Source organism: Urocitellus parryii, chromosome 4 (genome assembly GCF_045843805.1).
Source record: "Urocitellus parryii isolate mUroPar1 chromosome 4, mUroPar1.hap1, whole genome shotgun sequence".
Lineage (NCBI taxonomy): Eukaryota > Metazoa > Chordata > Mammalia > Rodentia > Sciuridae > Urocitellus > Urocitellus parryii.
The window spans coordinates 62,963,836-62,981,045 of NC_135534.1; the positions used below are offsets into that span (position 1 = coordinate 62,963,836).

At 50.7% G+C, this 17,210-nt stretch overlaps 1 protein-coding gene across 5 annotated transcripts in view; it reads right to left on the minus strand.

The window, feature by feature from the left end:
• The window catches only part of Numa1 (nuclear mitotic apparatus protein 1), a 78,780-nt gene that overhangs the window by 2,560 nt on the left and 59,010 nt on the right, over nucleotides 1–17,210 (minus strand). For 4 of the 5 annotated variants that reach the window (XM_026400972.2, XM_026400973.2, XM_026400971.2 and 1 more), the window contains exons 7-21: nucleotides 16,336–16,423; nucleotides 14,393–14,516; nucleotides 13,736–13,893; nucleotides 13,349–13,466; nucleotides 13,145–13,262; nucleotides 12,521–12,661; nucleotides 11,048–11,170; nucleotides 7,522–10,920; nucleotides 7,057–7,098; nucleotides 5,534–5,602; nucleotides 3,435–3,554; nucleotides 3,131–3,349; nucleotides 2,867–3,024; nucleotides 1,300–1,546; nucleotides 243–471 (exon numbers count right to left, since the gene is read on the minus strand). In XM_026400972.2, the coding sequence (XP_026256757.2) occupies nucleotides 243–471; nucleotides 1,300–1,546; nucleotides 2,867–3,024; nucleotides 3,131–3,349; nucleotides 3,435–3,554; nucleotides 5,534–5,602; nucleotides 7,057–7,098; nucleotides 7,522–10,920; nucleotides 11,048–11,170; nucleotides 12,521–12,661; nucleotides 13,145–13,262; nucleotides 13,349–13,466; nucleotides 13,736–13,893; nucleotides 14,393–14,516; nucleotides 16,336–16,423 (5,353 nt within the window). Of the gene's footprint in view, nucleotides 1–242; nucleotides 472–1,299; nucleotides 1,547–2,866; nucleotides 3,025–3,130; nucleotides 3,350–3,434; nucleotides 3,555–5,533; nucleotides 5,603–7,056; nucleotides 7,099–7,517; nucleotides 10,921–11,047; nucleotides 11,171–12,520; nucleotides 12,662–13,144; nucleotides 13,263–13,348; nucleotides 13,467–13,735; nucleotides 13,894–14,392; nucleotides 14,517–16,335; nucleotides 16,424–17,210 lie in introns of all 5 variants that reach the window. The other variant, XM_077796859.1, reaches the window with a different exon arrangement.

The window sequence follows — 17,210 nt, forward strand, 5'->3', positions numbered from 1 at the left end:
AGCCCTTCCAAGAGGCCATCACCAGCTGAGGAGGGCTTCTGACAGGTAACTGTCACTATCATGTGTGAGCACCCCTGGTTCAGACTGTCCCAGCATTACCATAGCTGGACAAGCGAGAGTCTGAGACTACAGGGAAGAAAGGCAGTTGGTACCAGAGCAGCAAGGAAGCAAGGGGGCCAGCCTTGGGATTCTAAAAGCTTGCCTCTTTTTCTTGTACCAGGATGTACTTCTAGTCCTCTTACCTGGTGGGGCCCCACTGGACACCCTGGCCTGGGAGCGGCGAGCAGAGCTTCGAGTGGTGGGCCGGTAGCCAGGCAAGCTAAGCAGAGCTGAGTTGCCATCATCAGGAGAGCCCAAGCTGGGTAGAGACTGAGTTGAGGAGGCGGGCCGCAGGGTGGCCTGGGGAATAGGGGCGGACTGTGTACTGTAGAAGGATGAATTGGCACTGTCTGGTTCCTCCACATCTAGCTTCTGCAAGAATATGAGTTGTGTTGATAAAGCCACCTCCCATTCTCTCCTTGAAGCCCCACACCCACTGCCCCTCAAGGGCCATGCATGTCTGCAAATGAGCAGGAAGCCTTTATAAGATTCTGAGCCTATCAAGACTCTTTTCTATCCATTTTTTTCTCCATGAAGTCCTCTAAGGGAAGGCAGGCAGAGTTATCAATCCATTTCAGAGGTAAGGTATAAAGAAATAAAGTGACTAGCCCCCCCAAATCTCAACTAGGAAGTAGGTGAACTAGAGCTAGAACCCACAGATACTGAGATGCATCATACACTCAGCCTTGGCTCGCAACCTCTGCTGTCCCTTAGGGTCCACAATTCCTGGACCTTTATCATCTTCTATAACTTCTCTGGCTTTTTGGTAGAAGGCACCTTTCATACAAAGAGCCACCTGCTGCATAAAGGAACCTCTCCTACCAGAGAAAAACAAGGGCAAGAGCCCAGGCCTGGGAGGCCATCCACTGGGGGCCACACCACATCTCAGCTGCACAAGAGTGTGCTGGAGGCATGGACTAGGCTGCAACTTCCCCGTCCTCTCCTTTCAGCCTGCAAGGAATCAATGCTAATCAATGTAAACAGGAGGGGAGTTAATTACAAGGGGTCGAATTCAGCTCTGCCCTTTTCTATAGAAAAGCTCCTAAGTAAGTCACTGCCCTTAGGATCTCAGCTTTTTCATCTGTATATTAGGAACTGGTTGGTCATCATGCCTCATTCCTGAATGAGGACCTAAGGGAAAGATGCCTATGAAAGGAAGTAGGAATTACTGTTCTGGAGCCCTATTACCAGCAGCCTGACCTTGGTCATGGTAATGTTGATGATTTGCGTTGTACGCCGACGAGCAGACCGGGTCTTACGGCCAGAATCCAAGAAGACATCCCCCAGGGAGTCTAGGCTGCTCTCCAGAGGGGCCTGACCTCGAGCAGGGATGGGGGTGAAGTAGAGGCTCTCCAGGGATTCCACCTTGGGGGGCAGGCGCTGGGAGATGGGTGAGGCTGGCTCTCCAGGGATGCTTGTGCCATCAGGCTGGGTACGAGGCATCTTGCTGTGGAAAAGAAAACTGCTCAGGCATGCTTCCTGGGTTAGCTATCACTTTGGTCCCCAGTGGCCATTTCTTGCATTTATTATAAGCAGAGGTTCAGAAAAGCCCTTGGCCTGGGCCCAGCCTTCAGTCCACTCCTGGGGCTTCTAAGCCCTCCATACCAGTGATTCCTGGGTCTCTGGGCTAAGCCTGCTCTTTAGGGCTTAGATATCCCATGGAGGCCACAGCTACTTCACAAACTAAGCCCATCGGGCTGGTCTTCCTCATGCTTCTCCTGTTTCATTACGGGGGCACACACTTGCAAGGCCCCAGTCCTTGAATAGAGACACAGTCGTCCTTCTGCCAAGCCATTGCCACACTGCCTAAGCAGCTCTTCTCTCCATGCACATGTCCTTCCTTGGTCAACCTCGCCTCCTCTTACCTAGACTTTATAAAGAATGGCATCTGAGAGAGGCAGCAGAGTAGTGGCAAGGACAGACTTGGGCCATGCTGTCCAGGTTTAAACCCCAGCTCCACGACTGTGGGACCATGGACAAATGAATGGCCTGTATGCCCCAGTTTCTTGTGTTTAAGGAGAAATGACAAGCTACCTCAGAGATTTGCTGGAGAAGAAATGAAGTGCTTAGAATAGTGGTACATAGTCAGTAATATAACTGTTTAGTAAGAACAATAAATGTATTTTCAGTCTTAAACTTTTACACTTGCTATTGAAACCTTTCTAAAATGCAAACTTCCTCAATTTTGACCCTTCTGAGATTCCTCAGTGCCTTTAGGATCAAGTCTAGACACGAGCTTCCAAGAGGGAGTCCAACCAGGCCCTCCGAGCTTCCCAGCCTCCTTTTCTACCTCTGCTCACAATGCATTCCTGTTTACCTAGCACATATACCTGTGGATTCCTTTAAGACTCAGAAGAACAAAAAACTGCCATGAAGCCTTTCCTGACCACTTGCTTCTTTTCCTTCCCACTGTGCCCTATCCAGAAGTCTGTCATCACACCTACGATGCTTTGTTGGAAACTGGACATGGTGCACACCTGTAATCCTAGCTACTGGGGAGGCCAGGATTCGAGGCCAGCCTCGGCTATTTGGCAAGGCCTTATCTCAAAAAAAGAAGGGCTGGGGGATGTCACTCAATGATACAGTGCTCCTAGGTTCAATCCCCAGTTTCACCAAAAAAAAAAAAAAAAAAAAAAAAAAAAAAAACTTCCATAGAGTAAAAGGATAGCACTTTCACTATCATCCTGGCCCAGTATCTGGAATACAGCCTTCTGAAGAGCAGGTGCTCAGTCAACAATAGATTTAGGGTGGAGGGCTGTCTCCTGACCTGCTGATACTGAGTGGGGTCCCCTCCTCGCAGCTCAGATCCAGGCTGTCAATACTCAAGTCCAGCTGGGGTTTAGCTTGGGGCTCACGGCTCTTTAAGGTGTCAGTTGCCACTTGGAATTTACCTAGGTCTCGAAGCTGTTGGTCTGCGTGGGCAACCTGGGAAAGAGAGAAAGAAAGCCTAAGGCAGGTGTGGGCTCAGGGAAGAGGGAAGAAGGGTCCAAGAGATCAGAGCTGAGGTGAGTCTGTTTAGCTAGATGCTTACCTGTGCTTCCAGGCTGCGCACCTGGGCAGTAAGGTGGCGGCAGGTCTGTTCAGCCTCCTTGGTCTTTAGCCCAGCCTGCTGCAGCTCACGACCCAGACGGTCAGCTTCTGCCCGCAGCTCCTTGTTCTCCTTCTGCAGCTGTTCCAGGCCCCGTAACTGCTCCTGCAGCTCTTGATTCTGCTGTTTTTTGGCATCATAATGGGTCTTGGCTTTCTCCATCTGTGTGGGCAGAGGGATAGGTGGGGTGTGGCAAAGCCTAGAGGGCAGTAGGAAGAGCAGAGCAGGCCAGAGTTGGGCATCTCACCTGCAGCTTATAGTGCTCAGCTGCCTGTTCCTTCTGGCTCAACTGGGCCTGCAGTTCATTCACCTGGGCCTGGAGGCGCTGGGCCTCCTGCTGGCTCTCACCTCCCTGGGCCTGGAAAGCCTGAGAAGAAAGGCTGGGCTGGCTGTTCCACTCAAATCTACTGACCTTCTCTAGCTGGCTGCTCAGGCTCCACAGATGTTCCAGACTCCTGAGTATTCTCTGAGGATGTTAAGGCATCCCCCTTCCCCCAGTATACACACTCCCCCCAGCTACAGCCTATGGAAACACCATACATGCTCAAAGTCCACATCTGTGGAAGTTTTCCTAACCAGCTCACACCTCTGCTGGCTTCTGACAGCCCTGTCTTTGCCTTGAGACCAGGCACAAAGTATCCTCCTCTTCCCACGTACACAGTCTCCCCAAGGAGGAAGGAAAGATAATCCTCTGAGAACACTGGGTACAGAGCATCCTGGTACAGATGGTGGTGTTAGGCACTTGGCATATGAGTTCTCCTGTGACAGGGAATTCACTTCTCCAAACCCCTTTTAGGAGGACCTTCCTTGTCAGGCATGGTGGCACGTACCTACAATCCCAACAGCTCTGAAGGCTGAGGCAGAAGGATCTTGAGTTCAAAGCCAGCCTCAGCAAAAAACGAGATGCTAAGTAACTCAGTGAGACCCTGTCTCTAAATAAAGATACAAAATAGGACTGGGGATGTGGCTCAGTAGTCAAGTGCCCCTGAGTGCAATCCCCAGTATCCCCCCCAAAAAAGTAACTGTATCCTCAAAATTTGAGGTGTAGAAACCCTGCAGAGATTTAAGTAAACTGACCATGTCACAGTGACCAAATGGCAGTCACTGTCCACATGACTCCAAAGCCTATAGAATCTCATTTCAATGTCATTACTGCCTCCTTAAGAGCAGGCCTGCATCTGATTCTCCCCCTGCAATGCCAGCAAGTGCTGGTTTGCTGTAGACACTCGATAAGAGCATCCCATTCTTGCCTCTCCTACATCTCTTATCTCAGAGCAAGCTCAAAAAGGACTATAAAAAGTATGTTTATCATGTAATCAGAACATGGTGCAGGGTGTATGGGAAGGTGAGCAGAAGAAATGATGATCTGAGCTCCCATCAACACCTGGGACCCACTAGGGGTTTAGCAAGTCCCAATGCATTAATGCCCAATTCCTTTGCCTCTGACCAAAGGTTCTGAAGCCTGCAGCTGCAAAAGGCAAGTATTAGAACAAAGAAAGTGACACAGTTGAAAGCATTAAAAATGTTAATCCTAGGGGCTGGTAGGAGTATAGCTCAGTGGTAGAGTACTTGCCTAGCATGCTCAATTACCACATATAAACAAATAAAAGATGGAATGCTTTGAAAGAATGATTAATTGCATTGTAAGCCAACATGGTAGTGCATGACTGTAATCTCAGCTACTTAGGTTTAAGACCAGCCTGGGTAACTTAATGAGACTCTGTCTCAAAAAAATAAAAAAGGGGCTGGAGTTGTGGTAGAGCATTTGCCTAGCATGTGCAAGGCCCTAGGTTCGATCCTCAGCACTCCATAAAAATAAATAAGTAAAAAATAAAAGGGGCTGGGGATACAGCTCAGTGGTGGAGTACCCTGGTTTTAATCCCCAGTACCTAAAAAAAGCACTCTCTCACCCTGGAACTGAAACTATCAAACTACCTAGACTAGCATTGTTCCACAGAACTTCCTGAGACGATGGAGAACTCTGTACATGCGTTGTCCAGTAGAGTAGTCACCAGCCACATGTAATGACTGAGCAAGAGCAATGTGGCTAGTGCGACTGAGGATCTGAGTTTTTTTATTTAATTCAATTTAAATATAAAGAATCATAGGTTGACTAACAGTTGTAGTGGACAGTGAAGGTCCAGAGGGATGGGAACCTTTCTGGTCTTCTCCAAGAGGTCCCAAAAGGCATATGTAGCACTCCTGAGCCAGGTACAGAGCTCCTGAGGCTGCCAGGCACCCAGTTGCCCCTCCTCTGACCCCATACCCCTGCGGCTTAGAGAGCACTTCCCTCTCCCAATCTCCTGAGGCAGCTAGTAGCCAGGCCTATCCCCTCCGCTGGCCCACCTTCAGCTTCTGCTGCTGCACCTTGCTGGCCTGGTCATAGTCAGCCAGTTTCTTACTCAGTTCTTCTACCTGGGGAGGAAAAGAGGAGATGAGAAACTCAGGAGGCTTTTCCTTGGATGTCTGGACAAAGGAGGGAGCTTCCCAGACCAGTGTCTCCACAGTTCATAGAAGGAACTTGGGTCCTTTCTCTAGACTCCAGTTAGGGAATGGCCTGCTGCCCAGACTGGCTGGCAGAATCTGAAGGAGGTAACCTCACACAGATGGTAACAGGGCCATCTACCCATATTTAGTCCACCCTGCAGCTGCTGCCACCTCACTACCACCCCACTGCTGCCACCACTCCCAGGCTCCCAAACTTTCCCAGGCTGGGGGCAGGAATAGGGGACCTAGGCTAGTCCTCTAGCAGACATAATTAATGGACACCCAGTTTTCCTTCTTTCCAGAAATTGCCAAAGCAAAAGCCCCAGACGCTCAGACCTCTTCCCCATCTCCATGGGCCATTAGGGCTAGTGCTAGCGGTGAGGCCACTGTGGTTAGCACTGGGGGAACAGACTGCTAGAAGACAAGAGCAGGACAGCACACATACTCCCAGCTCCCCCATTTTCCCACAAAGGAAGAGGAAAGGGAGGAGAGGGATGGGAAGGATTGAAACAGACACAAGCAGCCCTGACTCCTCCAAGCGTTCCAGGAGTTCAGGCATGACCAGGCAGCAAAGGGAGAAGCAAGGGCTCCATTGCTAACTGTTTGCTTTTCACTTTGACTGTCCCCAATCATCTCAGGTTCCTTGGAGGAGGTGACAGGAAGAATGGAAGGTTCAATAATTCAGAAGCCCTGAGGTGACTGGGAAGGAGTAGAGGAGTGTTCTCACTAAACAGCAGTTCCACAGGCATGACGTCTCTGAAGCACAGAGATCCTTGAGAGAGAGGCGGCCAGACCACATGATCCCATCTCGTGCAGACCTTGTCTGATCCTCTCAACCTTGGCCTTCCTGCTCTAGACAGCTCCATGCCATGCGAGGTGGGCATGCTAAGCCCACCACTCTCCCTGTTCTGTGAAGGCTGCCTTCAGATCACCTTTGTGGTTGTAACAAAGGCATACACTGTGGGGGGGCAAAAGGGCACTGTGTTAAACAGGGCCCACAGGTAACTCTGCTATTCCTCTTAGTTGAATATCCCTAACTAAAAACAGGTCTTAGGAGGTTTTTGGAATCTCAAGGATTCAATTTTGTCACTGGTTCAGGTCCATGAACGATGAAGCCTATGCCACCCCTCATCCCTAACAAGCAGATAAGACAAAGTAGATAAGGGCAGAGAGGCCGACCTGGGATGGGTGGGATGAGGCCTGAGGGAGGGCCCAGCACACCGCACTCCTGGGCAGCCTGGGCCTGGAATCCACGCTTGACCCTGCCCCCTTCACAAACAGTTCACAACAGGAGCTGATGGAGGCAAGCTGCAGCCGGGGTCATGCACCAAGACTGGTCACCGTTTAAGCAGCCAGCATTTATCAAGGACCCCAGGCATTACCTGCTTAGTCTGCTCTCTCTGAAATACCTCTAGCTGTTCCACCTGTACACGGGGGAGGAGCAATGGAGACAGTGAGAAGGGTGCCCCTCTGTGGCCAGGCTGACCTCAACTGGGCTCTGACACTTCTCCTCAGGCACTACTTGTAATAAGTGAAAAATGCCAGTTTGGCTGCTTCTAGCCCCCAGTGGCTTTGGGGGCCTCCAGTGCAAATATGCGTCTGGAATAGATGTTGGTCACCACAACTTGGCTCTCTAAGGACAAAGCTTACGGGAAAGGGGAGACTGTTGGTATTTTCTTTAGAGGGGAGAGCAACCAGCCACATCTCCTTTTCTGCCACCCAGTGAACAAGGGAAGGCAAGACATCGCAGCATGGTAGTCAGATGCCACAGAGTACAGAGGTCTACTTCCACCATGTCCCCACTCTTAGGTCCAGATGTTTGGAATGTGGTGGAGCTGGGCACCTACCTGGGTAGTAAGTTTCTGCCTCTCTTCCTGGAATCGCTGCCTCTCCTCTAGGACCTTCACCTTGGCACCCTCATACTTGGCCGTCATCACCTCCAGCTCCCGGGTACTGTTCTGTGCTTCCTGTTGCATCTCCGTCAGACGGGTCTCAGCATCAGCACGCACAGCTGCCAACTCTTGTACATATTTCTCCCGGGCCTGGTCCAGCTCCACTTCCAAAAACTGCCGGCCAAGGTTGGCCCGCTCTCCCAGACCCCGGTTCTCCTCTGCCAGAAGGCCATGAGCCTTCTTCAGCATGCTCAGCTGCTCTGCGTAGCTGGCCTTCTCTGCCCGCAATTGCTGGGCTACTCGCTCCTGTTCTGCCACCTTCTGCCGCAGGGGCCCCAGCTCCCCAAGCTCCCGCTGGGCTCGCATCAGCTCTGCCCGAAGTCCACCAGCTGCCTGCTTGCTCTGCTCCAGCTCCTCCCGGTGGCGCTTCTCAGCAGCTGCCTGCTCAGCCTGCAGCTGCTGGCAGAGGTGCTTGGCAGGCAGCAGCTCACTTACCAGGGCCTGTGTGCTGGTATGCTCCAGCTGCAAGGCAGATAGGGCCTGCTCCTTCTGGAAGAACTTCTCCTGCCATGCCTTCAATTCTTGGCCCAGCTCCTCAGCTCGCTCTGCCTGTGAGGCCAGCTCCTGCCGCAGGCTCTCAGAAGTCACTCGTTGTTTCTCCACCTCCTCCCGAAGGCTCTGTACCTCCTCTCGAAGAGCAGAGCTGCGTTCTGCAGCTCTGGCACTGCTGCTGGCTGTCTCTGCTTGGAGCAGGCGCAGCCTCTCCTCCAGCTTTTGGCTCTTCTCTGACTCAGCTATAACCAGCCGCTTTAACTCCTTGCTTTCTCCCTCCTTCTCCAGGACTTGACGGTTCAGAATGGACACCTCCTCCTCCAAGCTGCTGATGAGGCTGCTCTTCCTTTCTGCCTCCTGCTGGCTCCGGGCTACCTGGGCCTTCCATTCCTCCTCAGCCTTGCTATGGTCTTGGACCTTGGTGTGGAGAGTTGACAACTCCCTCTGGGCTGAAGCTAAGGTGGCCTGACTATGCCTCAGCTCCTGGGCCTTCTCCTCCAACTCACCCCGAAGAGTCTCAAGGGCTCTGTCCTGCTCAGCCTTAGAGGCACGCTCAGACTCCAGGCTGCGTACCAGATCATCAGCCTTCTCCTGCTGCTGCTGGTACTGCTGCTCCAGCCTGCTCACCACTGCCCGCAGTGCCTCCAGCTCAGAGCCTGATGACTCTTTCTCTCCAGCAGCCTTCAACTGGGTTCCTGGACCAGAAGCATCGTCTCTACTGGCCACGCCTACAGGCTGCAGGTGCTCCTTTTCCTTCTTAGCCAACTGTGCCTTCAGCTGCTCCATGGCTTGCTGAAGCTCCCTTAGCTCTGTTCTCTGGGCTGCCTCCTGCCCACGAAGCTTGGCCAGCTCCTGGTCTTTGCCCTCCTTTTCTGCCAGGGCCTGGGCCAGTGACTCTTGCAGGGTAGCAAACTCTACACGCTGCTCATTTAGGGCATTCTGCAGCCGCATCTCAAGCTCAGCCTTGGCTGCCTTCTCTAGGGCAAGGTCAGCTTGGGCCCGGCCCCGCTCCTGGGTCAGCCGTGCCACCTCTCTCTCCTGCTGCCCACGCTCCTCCTGCTGCTGCCCCTGGCTCTCCATCAGTGCAGCCCGCAGCCTCTCCAGCTCACTGCCCATTTGCTCTGCCTCCCGCTCCATGGCCTGCAGCGCTGCCTGTGTGCTACAAAACTGCCGTCCCTGCTGCTCTTCTGGCCACTTAGACTCTCTGTCTCCAGCCCTCGGGGGTTCCTTCAGTAGCTCCAGAGAGGCTGTTTCCTGCTGCTCACCTGCCTTACGCACCAAGGCCTCCAGGCGGGCCACCTCCTTGCTAGTAGCAGCCATCTTCTCCTGCAAAGCAGAGAGGTCATCTGCCAGCTTCTGGGCCCTGACCTCCTTCTCCTGGACCTGCTGAAGGGCTCTAGCCAGGTTGGCATGGAGCTGGGCCAGCTCATTCTGCTGTCGGCCAAGCTGGAGCTCACTGTGGGCCTCTATCCCTGCCACCTTCTCCTTTGCCTCCTGCAGCTCCTGGCGTGCCTTCTCACACTCTTCCTTCAGGGTCATTAGCTGTTCCTGGAACATGGCGTCATACTGTGCCTCCTCTTGCTGGCTATCCTCAAATCGCTCCCGCCAGGTAGCTACCTCCTTCATGAGCTGCTCACACTCACTCTCAGCCCTGCGCTGGGAAGCCATGGCTTCTGCCAGCTCCCGCCGCAGGGCTTCAGTCTCAGCCTGATGGGTCTCCCCAAGCTGTTGTAATCGGGCCTCAAGCCCCTTGCGTCCAGCCTTCTCTTCTTCTAGCTCCTTCCGTTCCTGCTTCTGCTGCTCCACCAGGTTTTGGGACTTTGCCTCCAGCTCAGAGATGCAGCGCTGCTGTTCCTCTCGGGCATTTGCAGCCTTGCGCTTCTCCTCTTCAAGGCTGCTCTTGGTGATCTTCAAGGACTCTTCAAGGGTCCGGAGCTGCTCTTGGAGCTGTCCCTTCTCCTGAGCCACACTTTCTTTCTCAATGGCTTTTTGTTGCTCCGCCTTCAGCTGGGCCTCAAGTGATGCCACCTGGGCTTGGACCTCACACCGCTCTTGATGGACTGCCTCAATGCGGGCATGGAGTTCCTCCACTTTTTGGCTTAACTCTACCTTCTCCTGCTGGGCCTGTGTCACTGAGGCCTGGGCACTGTCCCGGGCTTCATTAGCAGCCTGAAGTTGCTGCTGTAGAATCTCCAGATTGGCAGCTTTCTCCTTCTCCAATGCCTGCAGCTGCTGGCGAGCTGTATCCCGCTCCCTTAAGAAGGCCTCTCGTGCCTCAGCAACAGTGGCCAGTTGCTGGGCATGGTCCAGCCTGGTTGCCTCCTGCTCCTTGGCTACCTCTTCCAACTGCTGCTCCTTCTGTTTCAGGCTGCTGCTCAGCTGCTCCACCTGGTGGCGGAGGCCCTGGGAGGCCTGCTCTTGCTGTTGGAGGACCTGTGCTACCTGGGCCTGCTCCTTTTGGGCCTGCTGCTTCAGGCTGGCCAGTTCTTGATCCTGCTGCTGTAGGGTGGCATTGAGTGTGGTGAGCTCTGCAGTCAGAGAGGCCACCTGGGCGGTAAGCTGAGCCCCCTGAGCTTGGGAAGCCTGCTCTAGCTCCTCTTTAGCCTGGCCAAGGTTGGAGATGGAGTTCTGCAGATCGGCAATCAAGCTGGCCAGCTGCTGCTTTTCTTCTTCAAAGCGGCCTCGCTCAGCCAGCAGCTGGGCTTCCTGCTTGCCCTGCTCACTCTCCAGCGTCTCCACTCTGGCTTGGAGCTGGGTGTTGTTTGCAGCAAGAGTGGCTGCTTCTTGCTTCAGGGTTTCCAGCTGGTAAGAGAGGAGACCAGTGGGGATCAGCAGGAGTCTTCAGTCATCATGCCCCCTCTGAGAACTGAGAAACACAGGAACCAACCCCAGCATGCAGGTCTTACTGGCTGCTCCTATGTGTTCCTACCTGCAAGATGTCACCCAACACCTCGCCCTTCTCCTGGGGCGGGTTTTCCTGCAGATGTGCCAAACGTTCCTCTAGCTGTGAAAGTTTTCCCTGAAGGATTTCATTCTTCTCTTCAAGACATTTCTGGGAGTAAACAAGAGACCCATATTAAACAGAGAGGTGGAACAGGCACCAGATGATCAAACATGTGACCCTACCATTTTGATACTAAGATCTCTCTATGCCCTGGCCTGGGGAAAAAAAACTTCAGGAACCATGGAGCTGAGCCTATGGGGGACCTGACTTTCTGGCCCTAGTTCTTGAGCTAAATTAAGTCATAATGTGGGGTGTACACTACTTCTCCAAGGCTGCAGAGCTTACAATTTCAGTACCAAGAGACCAAATACAGTATCATAGCCCCTTTCTCAGACAAACATTGACCCCCAGATTATCCAAGCAACCACCAATTTAAAAATAGCCCCTAAGTATCCACACTAGCAGCAGCCACAGCCCCCCTCACCCACTTCCCTACCACTGTTGGCTGGGTACCAGGTGCATCTTTGAATTCCTAATCCATCCAGAAGTCTGTGAGGGAGTTGTTACTGACCCTTTTCTACACAGATAGAAATCTGGAGCCCAGATGCTAAGTGCCTTGCCCAAGGGCTACATGGTTAACAAAAGTGGGAGAGTTGGGTAAAAGAGCAGCAATAAATAATAAAGGCTGAACATCCTTAATCTGGAAATCTAAAATCGGAAATGCTCTAAAATCCACACCTTTCTGAACTCCAATGAGATGCTCAAAAAGTTTTGGGTTTTGGAGTATCTCAAATATTTGGGACTACTTTATGTAGACTTTATGGGATACTCAACCCATAAAATCTATGTCAGTATTCCCAAATCAGAAAAACTCTAATCTCTTGACACATTTCTAGTCCCAAGCATTTCAGATAAGGAATAACCTACCTGAAATAGCAACAAACACAATGAGAGCTTACTTACCCCTCACCATGTGGCAAGTGCTTTATATATATTATCCCATAATAGTTAATGAGGCAGGTAGTTGATGTTATTACCCCTTCTTCTTTTTAATTCCAGGGCTGGGGATTAAACACAGGACCGAGCTACATCTCCACCCCTTATTATTTCTGATTTTGAGATAAGGTCTTGCTAAGTTGCTGAGGCTGGTCTCAAACTTGGGGTCTTCCTGCCTCAACCTCCTGTGTTGCTGGGATTAGAGATGGATTTATTATTCCCCTTTAAGGATGCTTAGAAAAGAGAAATTGATTAACTTGTCCAAGAACCACAGCTTATAAACAGCAAATAGGATTCAAGGTGTCCTGGACTTAAGCCCACATCTTTCCATTACAGCCACTATGAAACCCTGAACAGAATGCAGCTTCCTTCCTGAAGGCCCAGTAGAACAAAGCAATAAGCTGAGCTCAGCTCTGCACATGGGGTCCAAACTATGGCACTGACTCTGCTGCAGTGAGTTACCTTGTCCTGCAGGGTTGTGCTGAGCTCCTTCTCGAGACAGGCCTGCTTCTCCACCCACTCCCGAGTGGCCTTGCTGTGCTCCTCTGTCAATTCGTTGAGGGCCCCCTGCAGTTGCTGCAAGTGACTGGCAAACTCCCGCAGCTGAGACACGAGAGAAAATCCCATCAGCCAAGGCCCAAACTAGCACTGCTGCCTTCTGCTACCTGACGCCCAGGGGTGTGGTTTGTCCAATGATCCTTCCCAGTTCTTGAACCGATCACAAGTGATCACACACCTCTAATTCAGGACCACACAGCAAAATTTAGGGTTATTGGGGCTGGGGCTGTAGCTCAGTGGCAGAGCACTTGCCTAGCATGTGTGAAGCACTGGGTTTGATCCTCAGCACCACATAAAAATAAACAAATAAAATAAAGGCATTTACAACTACCAAAAAAAAAAATTAGGGTTACTAAATTACTACACTGGCAGAAGACAATTATGGCACAGGAAAGAGGCAAAGTACGCAGGTTTCAGGAGAAAATGAAGCCTGAGCCACGTGCCGGGAGTCTTCTCAAACTTCTTAGCCAGCCTTCCAGATCACCCCAGCCCCAGGAGCCTCCCTACATGGGCAAGCCCCACCCTAACCTTAAAGGAAAGGTCTCCATTCTCCTCAGAAAGCTGGTTAATCTTGCGATCCATCTGGCTCTTCTCTGTCTTCAGATCCTGGCACTGCTTTAGAGTCTCGTGCAGCCGCATGGTGAGGCTGCCAGGGAGAGATGCAGTGAGCACAGTGGTCCTCATTGGGGCCACAGAAGGACTAGGGTTGAGAGAGAAGAGGGAGAGCCATACTTCTCATTTTTGCCACGCAGCTCCTCAAGCTCCCTGGGCTCCAGTGGGCAGGCTGTCTGCTTCTCATTCAGCAGAGCAAGGCGGTCAATGCGCTGTTGCATCATGGCGATCTGTGCGTCTGCCCCGAGCGGGGAAGGAGAGGAGAGTCAACACAGGACTGTGGTGCAAGGAGACACAGGAACAGGCACAATGCATCCAATCAAGGGGAACGGGAGCAAGCGGACAAGGACAGAACCTAGCTTTCAGGAGGTCAGCCCAGGACTGAGCTCTAATTAGGCTCCAAGTCCAGCAGAGGAGACAATATGGAGGCTAAGCCATCATCCAGAGCTTCCCTGGAGGAAGATCCTAGATGCTGCCCATTCCCTCATATCGCAGTGTGCCACTCACCCTTCTCAGTGAGGAGCTTACGGCTCTCAGCCAGCTCTAGCTCCAGCTCATCCCTATTGTTTCTCTCATCTGCAAGCTGCTTCTTCAGTCGTCTCATCTGGAACTGTGGGGTCTGCAGGATGTCACCCATGGGAGAGGCTGGAGAACTTGAGAGGAAGCTGAGGAAGAAGATGGCCCAGATTTCAGGGTAAGAGCCCAAGATACAAAGCAATCAGCAACGGTCAGTTATGGGGGAGCAGGGTGGGTGCCTTGGACACTGGCTGGGAGACCCCTGCATAGGGGTTATGTTTGCAGTGCTCCCTCTTGCCTCAGGACATGTGGAGAAAACTTGTCTTCTGCCTTCTCCATGCCTTAATTTCTTTGCTGGGGTAGAAGGGAAACATGTACTCTTCCCCTCTGCAGACTGGCACTGAAAGAAGGAACTTTACTGTTGTCTAAGAAAAAGGTGATACCATAACAGAGTACTGCTTTTGAGGAAGGCCTGCCTATGACAGATCCCAACCAGTTCCCAAACTAGTGCTGGATCACTTGAAGAGATCCCAGATCTGCACTCTCCTGTGATGAAACATGCTGGTCAACTGAGCCTTCAGAAGGCAAGGATCTAAAGGTGGCATGGATGCTGAGACCCTTTCCCAGAAGGAAAGGCCCAGGACATACTTGTTCCCACTAGAGGAGGAGGCAACCTTCTGTAGCTCTAGGAAGCGAACCTCCCTCTTGCCCTGGTGGCTGAGTGGGGAGAGCTCTTCAGAGATGGTGCTGGAACAGGTGGAAGAGACAGGAACTAGGAGTAATAAATAGACACAACAAGGAAGGTTAGTAATGGAGTTACAGAGCTGCATCTTTTTTTTTAATGTATTTTTTATTTGTAGTTGGACACAATGCCTTTATTTTTTATTTATTTATATGTGGTGCTGAGGATTAAACCCGGGGCCTCACATGTGTTAGGCAAGCGCTTTACCACTGAACCACAACCCAGCCCCTCAGGATCAGCATCTTCATGCAATGTGAGACTGCACCTTAAGGGGTGTGAATCAACAGAAACTAGAGGGAGACATCAGGCAGACCCTGACCCCAGAGGTTCTTCCACTTCCTCAGAGCATGAGTGCTCAGAAAGCACACAACAGAATGAGGGTGCCCTCCATGTTCGGAAATGACCAAGTACTCACGCTTTTCTCTCAAGTCAGCACACAGAAGCATGTTGAGAGCCCTGCTCAGAATCTCCCCACAGCCCCCATCAGCTTCTTCTATGGAAACCATGGGCCTCCTTCAGAATTCTGCCACACTGAGCTCTTACACTACCAGGACGCTGTCCTTCTCAAAACCTTCTCTTCCCTTGGTTCCCTGACCACATTCACAGTCCTCTCCTACCTCTAATTACTCACCTCCCTCCTGTACCCACCCTCAACCCCTCCTCACAGAGGTCAAGTAGGACCCCAGGGTTCTGTTCACAGTGCCCACAGCTTCCACAGCCATCCACATGCTGACAGCTTATCTGGCTCTTATCAAACTCTTATCTGGCTCAGAGTCCTCTCCTGCATTCCAGACTCATGTTTCCAACATCTTCACCTGAAAGTCTCATGAACCATGAATTAAGTTTGGTGAAACTTAATACCCAGAAAAGAACTTGTCCAGACCTGTCTTTAGATTCTTATCATCGCCAGCTGACCCCTTCATCAGAAGGCCAGCAGAACTCTCTCTGTTGCTCGGCCAGGCATGAGGCATATTCCATACTTACATCCGTAATCATACTAGTTTATATACCTACCTCCCATGTAGAAACCTTTTTTTAAAAAGACTGCATATCCCCAGCTTTAAAAAATAAAAAAAGAAAAGCCACTCATGAGGGTATGTGCCTATAATCTCAGTTACTTTGGAGGATGAGGAAGGAGGATCACAAATTTTAAGTCAACCCAGGCAAATTAGACCCCACCTCAAAAAAAAAAAAAAAAAAAAAGCGTGTATGTTAGGGGTTGAGATCACCCTAACAGTAGACATGATCACCCTCCTGAGCCACTGCCAAGAGGCAGCAGGGAGCTCTGCGGAAACTGACATGATGGCAACATGGCCCAGGAACCACCTGCTCCATTATACACACCCTTCTTAAGCACCAAATCGGTTTCCTGTGTCAGGGACAGAAACAACCTATCCCCACCCAACACACACTTGTCCACAATCAGAATCCCAGCAGTCCCTGCTCAGAGATGAGGGGAACCTCAGAAGTGTCTCTACTTGGGCTGAGGATGTGGCTCAAGCGGTAGCGCGCTCGCCTGGCAAGCGGGCGGCCGGGGTTCGATCCTTAGCACCACATACAAACAAAGATGTTATGTCCACCGATAACTAAAAAAAATATATTAAAAAATTCTCTCTCTCTGTATACGGGGTAAAAGTGGGAGTTCATAACCCACTTGAATCAAACCTTGTAATATGATGTATTAAGAACTATGTAATGTTTTGAACGACCAATAATTTAAAAAAAAAAAATTCTCTCTCTCTCTCAAAAAAAAATGTGATCTCTTGATAACAGATATTGTTGGCTTGCAAGGCAAAAATATACACAGTATTCCCAAAATTAATTAAAAAAAAAAAGTGTCTCTACTCACCTTTCTCCAAGAAGTTCTCTAGGTCCTCAGTGAGGTTTAGGCCATCCTCATGGTCTAGCATAAATTTGAGGATGACAGCTAACTCAGCCTGCAACACAGGGGACAGGAACATCACTGAAGTGTTAAAGAGACCTCTGGAGGGGGCCTAAGGACTCCATCCCTAGTGCTAGTCCCAGGTTCTCCTGAGCCCATGAGCCTGCTGGCTTCCAGTGTTAGTACTCTAGGACCGAAGTCTCATGGCCTAGTCTATAACACTCAGTTACAAAAATGTTCACCCCACTTTTTCCTTCCCCTTCTGCCTCCCCTGAGGATACATCCAGAGTCAAGAATTCCTAATGAACCTCACTTCCTAACTGACTTCAGGGAAGGTGATACAGCCAGAAAGCTTTTACATATAACCATGTCAGCCTCTTTCAGATGATCCAAATGGAGGAAAGAATGAGATAAATGGAGTGACAATTTTACACACACACACACACACACACACACAATAATTGCAACATATTGTTAAAACACACATACAGTTACATATATGCACATTAAAAGAAAACAAAAGCAAAAACAAAATCCTGGAAGTCTATCCTTTAAAAAGTTTTCAAGTTGGCTGAGCACAGTGGGAACATGCCTATTATCCAGCAACTCAGGAGGCTGAGGCAGGAGGACCACAAGTTCAAGGCCAGCCTCAGCAACTTAGCAAGACCCTGACTCAAAATGAAAAAAATAAAGTGCCCCTGGTACCAAAAAATAAAATTAAAAAGTTAGCAGTTATCTTTGGGCATGAGATTATTGGCAAGTATTATGTCCCTCTTTGGGCTTCTCAATATCTTCTATAATGAATGGTTGTCATTATAACCACCAAAAATTTTTTAGAGAAA